Source organism: Gouania willdenowi, chromosome 19 (assembly GCF_900634775.1).
Source record: "Gouania willdenowi chromosome 19, fGouWil2.1, whole genome shotgun sequence".
Taxonomy (NCBI): Eukaryota; Metazoa; Chordata; class Actinopteri; order Blenniiformes; family Gobiesocidae; genus Gouania; species Gouania willdenowi.
This window is the reverse complement of record NC_041062.1, coordinates 8,037,320-8,047,397: the sequence shown is the minus strand read 5'-3', so window position 1 is coordinate 8,047,397 and position 10,078 is coordinate 8,037,320. Positions and strand designations below refer to the sequence as shown.

Genomic DNA, 10,078 nt, shown 5'->3' with positions numbered 1-10,078 from the left:
TTGTCTTTGTTTTTCTGAGCACGAATGTCCTTTGGAATCCTATAAAACTTTTTAATTTACGTCCACTAACGTTATTCCTCCTATTCTGGCACCCAAACACACAACAAGACATGTTAAAGCTGTAACATTACGAGCCTCCACAGTCTTTAGCCAGCGGCGTTTCCTGTTTTTGCCATTAAGGGGTCCATGTAGGGCTACACGTAGATATAATATATAAAGGCTCATCACCGGCGGCCATCTTGCCCCGGGCAGCTCTCTGACGGAGTCTGTGGAACCAGAGGGAATGTGAGTGATCTGCTGAATGTCAATACTGTTATCTCGCTAAAATCTAGACGAATTTAAATACGGTTTGCTTTCTTACAAACGTTAACGTGGCTACAAATGTGGATGTTTTCAAATGTTAAAATTGCAGCTTTTCTTTAAAAAACAAAACAAAACAAAAAAAACGACTAAATCATGCAGCATAGTTGTGTAAGGCTGAGACCACCAGATTGAACTTGTTAAAGATTTGTTTAAAAACATCTGTTTCCTTTAGCAAATTGCTGAGTGAAGATTTAGGTGAAGATTCCAGACTTTTGTGCAGCCTACAGATGGTCTAATCACCGTTCTGTTGGAACCAGAGCCTGTGGGATCACCTTTCACATGTAAAATATTACAATACTATGACTATATTTAGGATAATCGTTAGTTACTTAGTGGGAGTACTTACAGTACAGGTCCTGTTACAAAGGAACAGCAGGGCTGACATAAGAGAATTGCAAGATTGTTGTTGACACAAGGCTTTTTAGAATGTTTGTTTCATCAATCACCAAATGTTTTTTTCCGACACATTTTTATAACTATTTTAATGTGTTCTTAAAGTATCATCTGTAGTATCCTTATGTAATAAATATTATTTATTGATTCCACTATGTTTTTTTTGTTGTCATTTCTTATCTCTGTCCTCCATGTGTGTAGTCTAGTTCTGGGATTTCAACATGCAATATTTATTGATGTGTATTTGTAAAGAGAAATCTTGTATGTATTTTTTATTGCAAATAAATGTCACATTCATAAATGATTACCATGATACAATATTTTGAATTATTACTTGTTTAGACTAAACATGTAATAATTAAAATTATTTCATCATATTAGTAATATTCCATTAATAAAAGTATACGCATACTGTATCTCCGGTTGCCATTCTGTACGTCAAGTTTTAGCAGCTCATATATTGATTTGATATATTAATGTGTGTGTCTATGTGTGCGTGTATTCATTGCACCTATCTGAAGTCCAATGGGGAAATAAGTAGGTCATCCAAAACTATTGACCGGAAGTGTAATGAAATCATCCATACGTTCAGTGTTATAACGACATCTCTGACCTTTATAACAAACTAAACCGTTTGAAAATCGGTAGAAAATTGAGCAAGTTATTGATATCTAAAAAGTACATGCACCACTACAACACATTATCATGGGCTGACTGAGACAAGATGGCTGCCAGTGCAGACGAGACATCTGGCCTTTATGTGCATGGGGCTATAAACAAAGTGAGACGTGACGTATTTCCGGTTGAAAATAAGACCGATGACGTTTTTCCTGTTACCGCGACGCTAGCTTGCGACAGTCCAAACAGTGAGCCGGCACACTTTTGAAACGCGTTTTTCACAGTTTCCTTTTATTGTGCCTAACTGTGTGGTTGTGTGTCAACACAATGACATCCAAAAGGACAAAGTTCACCTTCCAAACAAGAGAAGATAGCACATCAAGATACCACTGTTGCGTCCCTAAGTGTACAGCTTCAGCTCGATGTAATTCTGCTTTGAGTTTTTTTACATTCCCACAAGAAGATGAGCGGCGAAAAAAGTGGGTCATCAACATCCGGAGAGATATTTTTCAGATTACAAATCACACTAGGGTCTGTAGTCGTCATTTTTTGCCAGCTGACATGAAGGAGCCATCAAATCCACGGGGGCGTCGGCGTTTAAGAGGTGGAGCTGTACCCGTTCTTTATGAATGGAATAATTTCACCTTTTCTACCCCTCGTCCTGGTGTTTGGGAGCGAAGAGAGCGACCAGACTCTCAGGACCCCGAGGAGGACATGGACGTACCATGTCCTGACCATGACTACTGCTCCTCTGCTGAGCGAGTGAGTTAACATTAGCATAAGTGATTGACATTCAAAGCTTATTATATATGAACAAACATAAAATAATGTGAAGCCTTTCTCCATTAAGCTAAATGAGCGGACAATCCGCTGTATGTCATTAATTGATAGTTTGGGAAGTTTCATCAAACAACGTGTAAATTATTTACTTAAGTTATTTACTTTTTGTTATTTTTTTTATTTTTCAAGTGAGTTGGTCCTCTTAAATCCTAGTTCACTTATAATCCAGTGGGTGGCGGTAATGCACTAAATCGTTGTGTGCCAACCGCCATAAAACCTTGAAGAAGACTTTGTGACCGCAGGGGGGCGACACCTCCAACTCTGCTGTTTCATAGACTGCATTAAGCAGAGAAGAAGAGGCATGCTTTCCCTTTCTTTAGAGAGAGATATTGTCCCTTTAGAGAATGACATTATTGTCCTTTTTGGGTGTTCTACCATCTTTATCTCACGTTATTGTTGGTGATATCATTGAGTGAAACGTTCAGCCTATGGTTCAGACTGCTTCATCGATAATTTAGCCAGCATTTTTTTGATAAAATGCCAACTTGCGCTGCTTTTGGTTGCTCAAAGAGAACAGTCCTCTTTTGTTTTCCAAAAGAGTCTCATAGGCGCCGGGCTTGGATTAACGCCGTCGGAAGAACGTCGCTGCCGAAAAATCCTCGTCTCTGCTCGGCGCATTTTGAGGCTTGTTGTTTAGACGACAGCACAAGGCTTCAGTGTGAGTTGCTGGGATCACGGAAGAGGAGGAACCAACTTAAACCAGACGCTATTCCCACCATATTTCCCTACAAAACACCCCGACAGCTTCGTCATTCCAGTGTAAGAAGTTCTGAGAGGAAACGACAACAGGTATGCAAGTGTTTTTGTACGAAAGCGTGCAGCTACAGCAGTGACAAATACTTATTTTACAGTCATTACAATCACATCAAACATTTCTGCTCTACTGTTTTGATTCCTACTATATGTGTGTGTCAAAGGGATTTTGATTGGCAGTGGCTATCAATACATTATGAAGTGTCTCCTAGTACGTATACATTTATATACCGGCATTCTATCCGTACAAAAGATTACGTTACCGGAAGTCACGTGACCATTTCGTGTAGTTAAGTTTAGTTAGTTAGTGCCTCCTGAATAGTTTGATCATTTCTGGTCATCTCCTGCCTGTTCTGGGTCCAAGACTGACCCTTGTACTTTTAGTTCATGTTTGAATGAGCAAATTTCCATCATCAATATATTGTCAAGTACCCCCTGTAGTGCCATTGCGTACCCCCATTTGCCCTTTCTCTCAGTATATGCAGTAGTGTTTTCTAAATTGAATTGTTATGTGGTATGATGGTACATTATCATTTCATGTGTTATTGATCAAAAATGTATTTCGACTTAAGGAGCTTTATGCGTGAACAGCATTGATAAAACATGTGTTTTTGCATTTTCTTTGTATTCTAGACACAAGATGACCTTCTGAGCAATCCTGGCCCGTCAAACCCAAAAGAAGAACCTAAACATGACGAACCTGTGCTCATTGACAAAAGGGATCTACCTGGGACCTTGATTCAAACAACCCAAGAAGTGGCGACACAAACTGAGTGGCCCGAATCGAGGGTGGCAACGTGTGACGCAGAATGTCAATTTCCTCTTGATATTGTATTGGAGGTCCTATTGGATCATCCCTATGTTAAGAGAGAATCCCCAGACGGACAGGGTAATCTGGAGGAACCTATGGAAATACTTTTTTCACAAGGAACAACTTCAAGTAGTTCTAATTATTACCCAAGTCTTATTAGCTCTCCTTATAGCTTTCAGGAGTCATTAAAGTTGAATAAAAATCCTGACACTCACAAAGAGCGACTTTTCCTGGTATATGAAGAACGGCTGAAAGAACTGCTACGATTTTGCATCAAGTGTGGATCCCCTATGATTAAACAGAACACCATTGAGGTAGAAAACGAAGGCTCACAGTTTTCACTAAAATTCTCGTGCATGACTAACTGTGAATATCAGTGTTAATCACAGGTCTCCGCCCAATCTAAAAGGAGCTGGGAATCTGCTCATCACAGCAGGGATGTTTTTTAGTGGCATCTCTTTCTCCAAATTTGAAGCCATATCAAAATGAATGAATCTAAAAAGTAAGTCTTTATTGCCTTACCTCTAATTTTTGGCGTTTGAATTATTTTTGCCCTTTTTTATGCCTTACAATAAATACCCTTACCTCAATTTTTGGCATTTTACAACATTTCGCCCTTTTTGTGCCTTACAGCCGTACCTCCGTTTTTTAGCATTTGAAATTTTTCTCAAGTTTTAATGCCTTACTATAGCCTTACCTCTGTTTTTTGGTGTTTGAAATTATTTCGTCTTTTTTATGCCTTACTATAGGCTTATTTCAATTTTATAGCGCTTGAAATTTCTTAGCCGGTTTTATGCCTTACCTCCATTTGGAGTTTCATTGTTTCTTCAGTGTTTGTCTTACACCCTCCATTTTTTGGCATTTAAAAAAATAATTTAAAGAAATTTGTAAGTGTATATGTATATAAATTCACGTGCACACGTTTTATGGTTTTTAATGACGTTTTCAGCATATATTCCTGAATATATGCTGCTGTGCTGTGACAACCAAATATCCTAAATGTGATGTTCAGTAGTACAAATGTATTGTGCAATTATAATTAAAAATCAAATTAAAGCCATTTTAGGTCAAAATGTTATAGTAGCAACAGTGAGAGCTGAAAAGCTGAAGTCAAACATTTAGAATCAACAACACAAAAATCAATCTTAAAATATGACGCAAAAAAGTATAAACATTTTGTCCACATTAATGAGTTGGAACCTAGTTTGGCATCGAGAGGGATTTGTAGTGGTGTCACACCGTCACCATGGAGACGGGACGCGCTACAGACTAGTTCTGACGTCAGACTTATTGTTGACAGTGCGCCATTGCGAACACAGCCAGGACTCAACAAAACGGATGTTTTGACGTCGGTTTGTTGCTACTACATATACTGAGTTTGTATTGTATCGGTTTCACGGTGAATGTGAGTTATTTGTTATATATTTAGCTAAACATGGACTCTGAGTACGTGAAGGAGCATCTCGGCGAGTGTCTGGTGAAGGGATTAGCTGAAGTGGTCGAGCGACGGCCGCAAAATCCCATCTCGTTTCTGGCGCACTGGCTCTACAAACACGACTCCAACCGTTTACTTATGAAGGAGGTGAGGTGCTGTTTCACTACTCAGTCAGCAGGGGGCGACATCGTACAGCGCAATAATGCAGGAGTCTTTACCAATGCACACAGACACTCCTGAGTTTATAATAAATAGTTTAAATAAAACTTTATTAGCATAAAAAAATTAAACATTTCAATTAAACAATGTTGTGTAAAGAAAAATAATTTTATCAAACAAATAAGACCTAAAAATCCAATTATATCAATGTGGTTTTTAAGGTCGACACTGGCTCGGTTACATTTTACACATTTTTATTATTTCATTGACAAATATGTACAAGAATAAACAGATATGGCATTTTACAATTTACAACAGAATATCAAAATTAAGAACTTGCCAAGGAACAGCAACGTAAAGGAAACTTATCATTAGTTCAATACACTCAGGACTACACAGCATTAGGGTAAACAGTCATAGAAAACCAAACGGGGGATATCGTTTATGCATATCTGAAAAAATCCCATCAAACGTTAAACAAAAGTGAGCAAATATCAATCAAGATGTCATTCATGTAGAATAAATAGAAATAAGCAGTAATAAACAAAGTGAAACACATTTTAAAGCGTTAAATTATGGTGAAACTGGGACTTCATTGAAAAGTCCCAGCGAATGTAAGATAACAATAAATAATATATATATATATATATATATATAGAGTCACTTTTGTATCTTAAAATCTAATTTGTTTTCAATCTGGAAAAGAGAAAGAGCTCTGCAGACTGGGACGTACACAGCATATACGGCCATAATAACAAATACACAAGCAAATCACTCATCTGTCCATAAAAGACTTTATACCCCAAAGTGTTTTAGAGCTGCAAGTTTGATCAGACCTCACTTTTATTTGCAGAAAGAAGCTAATCTGGCCCTGCTGGAGGAGGAGCGAGAGAAAGCAGGACAACAAGTAATAAAAGAGGAGGAGCGAGAGAAGGCAGGACAACAAGCAAAAAAAGAGGAGGTGGAGGAGGAGCTTAAAATCAGTGTAAAACAAGTAAGTTGTGACATAAAAGCGCTGAAATGTTTATTTCGTCTAACTATGACAATTTTAAAATATTTTGAATAATTTCTAGTTTCACAGATTATGCTGGTGTTACTTATTAATGGTCTTTGATATTAATATCACCATTAGTGAGTCTCTGTCTGCAATGTTCTTCACCTTCCTCTAAAGGTCTTAAGTCACATGCATCAAACTAATGGCCCGGGGGGCCAATCCGGCCCCTTGGAGCATCCAATTCGGCCTGCAGGAGAAATTAAAAATGACAGAAAACATGAATCATTGTGTAAATGAAACTCAACATGTGCAGGGGCTCACAGTTTTCCCGGTCATATGATTGCAGTCATTTTTAATGTGAAACAGTTGAAAAAACTCAATTCTTACAAAATCCTTTATTTTTCACATTTTTCCCTTGATTAAATATAAATTGGTCACAAAATTTAGGAAATTAATTGAAGACCCCGTTGGGGCTGATATCTATCACTTATTGCTTGGATATTGTTGGTTACTTACAGTACATATTTGGCCTTTTATGTACACATAGATATGCAAACTATAGCACAATAATGTTAGAATTGCTTGTTTTCCCGCATAATGTCTGTGGCCCACTTGAGGTCAAACTGCTCCGTATTTGTCCCCTGAACTAAAATAGTTTGACACACCTGCCTTAAGCTCAGAAAAGCATTCAAAGTTTTTCCTTTTGAGTGTGTAGACATTGACACAATAACAGGTATCGGAGGAGTCGGATCCACAAGTGACAGCCACACCAACAGGAACCGAGGAGAACTCAAAGACTGTAGATCCAGAGGAACCGAATCCTGAAAAAAAAGGAGCGTTAGAAATTCTCTCACAAGAACCCCAATCAGAAGCTGCTAATCCAGAATCTGAAGAGGGAGCAGCACAGACTCCTGATGCAGAAAAACAGGAGAAATCTGATGCATCTGATCCAGGAACACATGAAGATAATCCCAAGCAGTCGCAGACAGCTGATGAACAAAGTCTATCTGATAAAACGAGCGCTCAGGAGGTGACTGTGGCTGGATTTGACGTGTTTATGCTTCTGGTGGTGGTCGCCTCTATTTCTAGTCTGTTTTGGTTTGATTTCTGACTTGCTTGGTTGGTGGGAGTCACACTGTGCATGGATTTCTTTGGTGGGATTGAAAGTCTTATCGTTAGAGTGATGGTTTAAGTCAGTGGTTCTCAACCTTTTCACGACCCTTCAAAATACAGGTTCCAGAAACCGAGAATCCCCACTGTACCTGAAGGTGTTTGAACACAGACATGAACATTGAAGAACAGTCATGTGGAGACAGGGCCATCTATAAGGAGGAATAAAGGGGAGAACTTTTTGGGACCCATTAACAAAGTCTGCAAAATGATGGTCCATTGTTCTATGAATCTGTGATGAACAATTTTTTTTTATTTATACAAATAATATCCACTGTTATCCAGGTAGTTTATTATTATTTGTGCCATAGTATATAATCATCTCAAAGATGTAAATCCTTGTTTTAACCAGAAATAAAATGGGTTGAAAGTGACCAAAAAGGGTGGAAAAGGTGGTGAAATGGGATTTTAAAAACCACAGAAATTGGTTAAAATTTGCAAATTAGAGTCAGCAAAAACAGAGAGAAAAAAGGGTTCACAGTGTCATTATTGGAATGATTAGTTTAAACTGGCAAATAATGGGCATGAAAAATCGTAAAGGTGATTAAATTGGCAAAAACAAGCATGAAATATGGTGAAAAGAGGTTAAAAGTGACAACAATGGGTCAACATATAGAACTAGGTGGGAAAAGATGTGAGTAATGTAGCAAAATTGCATTAAAAGGAGCAAAAAATTGGCAAGAAAAAGTGATGAAAAAAGGTTAAGTTTACTGTAGTTGCAGAAAAAGGGGAAAAACAAGCGAAAATTGGCTCAAATTGTTCAAAAAGGCATCTGGCAACCCCCTCCCAGTGTCTTGCGACCCCAAGGTTGAGAAACTCTGGTTTAAGTGACGTGTGTGTCTATTAGTAACCAGTCCTTGTGCACTAAACTGATCAATAAGTGAATCCTTCCTATCTTTCTGATCAGGAGGAGCCAGAGGGAGATGAACCTTCAGAAGAAAACATTGACGTGGATCCACAGAATGAAAGCATTAAAGAAGAAAGAGAGGATGAACCAAGTGCTGACGTAGAAGAAGAAGAACGTGTTAAAGAGGAGGAAAGTTACGACGAGAAGAAGGTGATGATGAAATATTATAGCAAGAGCATTGTAATGTTCTTCAGTTTAATTAGTTCTTTTATCCCTTTCTAAGATCAAAGAAGAAGAGGAAGAAGAAGCCCTGACCAAGGTGGAGTCAGATCCACCTCTGGAACCAGAGGAGGGGACCCCAGTTGATGAAGAACCCATAGAGGAACCCACAGGAACCGAGCAGGCACGGCCTTTATTTATTTAAACACAACTGTGTGTAAGAATGCAAACACAAAGTGATGATAAGTGGTTTAACTTTCTTATCAGGAGGACAAGGTCCAACCGGAGAATGACAACACAGTACCAGCTAAGATCGAGGAGACAGAACAACCTGTGAGTTCACAGAAGAGATGTATTGTTTCATTCTGTATTCATGTTTTAATAAATTTATTATTGCTTTTTTTTTTAGGATGAAGATAATGAAGAAGACAACAGCTGATCAACTCAGCCACACCCACATCTTCTCCAACATGCCAACTCATAATTAATAAAATAAACTATTTACTGTTTCTAAATGTGTTGTGTAATTGCTGATAAATATTTTTTGTCATCTTACTTTTAAAACAAATATTAAAACATAAGTGTCCATCATTAGTACCAAAATATTACAGTACGTTGTGGAGTATCAGAATTTACCATTAGCATTAGCATTGTAGCCTAACCCTCTGACATGCTGCTATAGGCTATCCCTGTATTAAATGAATCAGTGTTCACTGTAGGTTAACTCCAGGCTTCAAGGGGCGCTATAGGCAGTGTTACACCCTGGATAGGGCGCCAGTCCATCACATGTCACACTCATACCCTGATATACATGTTGTTTTGGGATGGTGGGTGGAAAAAAACACACACGATCATAGGGAGAACATGCAATCTCCACACAGAAAGGACCCAAGTGTTAAGAAACAACTTTACGTACTTCTTTATGATTTTTAAAACTCAAGGTTAATTACTAGAGATGGGCAATATTATCAGATGATATTGGACATAAAATGGTCAAGCTCATCAGTGATTAAGACACAAATTATATATAGGTCAAAAAACAGTTTAACAGTGGCTTAGTGGTTAGCATGTCCGCCCCACAGCAAGAAGGTCCTGGGTTCAAGCCCTGGGGTGGACTTGGGTCCTTTCTGTGTGGAGTTTGCATGTTCTCCCCGTGCTGCGTGGGTTTCCTCCGGGAACTCCGGCTTCTTCCCACAATCAAAAACATGACTGTAAGGTTGATTGGAGTCTCTAAATTGCCCATAGGAATGAATGAGAGTGAATGGTTGTCTGTGTCTGTGTTGCCCTGTGATGGACTGGCGCCCTGTCCAGGGTGTACCCCCGCCCAGCGCCCTATGAGAGCCGGATATTGGCACCGGCAGACCCCCGCGACCCTGTTAAACGGGAATAAGGGGGTATGAAAATGGATGGATGGATGGATGGAGTTGTTCTGTTTTTTATTTGTTCTATTTTAGTTTTTTGTTATGTTTGTTTAAG

General features: G+C 38.6%; 1 protein-coding gene across 4 annotated transcripts; it reads left to right on the top strand.

The window, feature by feature from the left end:
* The first annotated feature begins 1,594 nt into the window (after positions 1-1,594).
* Positions 1,595-9,849, top strand: LOC114482054 (cilia- and flagella-associated protein 251-like). Of its 4 annotated transcripts, XM_028477254.1 has the most exons (8): positions 2,497-3,003; positions 3,601-4,092; positions 6,226-6,366; positions 7,100-7,396; positions 8,444-8,593; positions 8,667-8,786; positions 8,870-8,935; positions 9,012-9,849. In XM_028477254.1, the coding sequence occupies exons 1-8, from the start codon at positions 2,692-2,694 to the stop codon at positions 9,039-9,041; spliced, it is 1,608 nt and encodes a 535-aa protein (XP_028333055.1). In that variant the 5' UTR covers positions 2,497-2,691; the 3' UTR covers positions 9,042-9,849. The 4 variants fall into 4 exon arrangements, with proteins under 4 accessions (XP_028333058.1, XP_028333055.1, XP_028333056.1 ...); XM_028477257.1 differs by lacking the exons at positions 2,497-3,003; positions 3,601-4,092 and adding an exon at positions 1,595-2,136; XM_028477255.1 differs by lacking the exon at positions 7,100-7,396.
* The last annotated feature ends 229 nt before the right edge of the window (positions 9,850-10,078 follow it).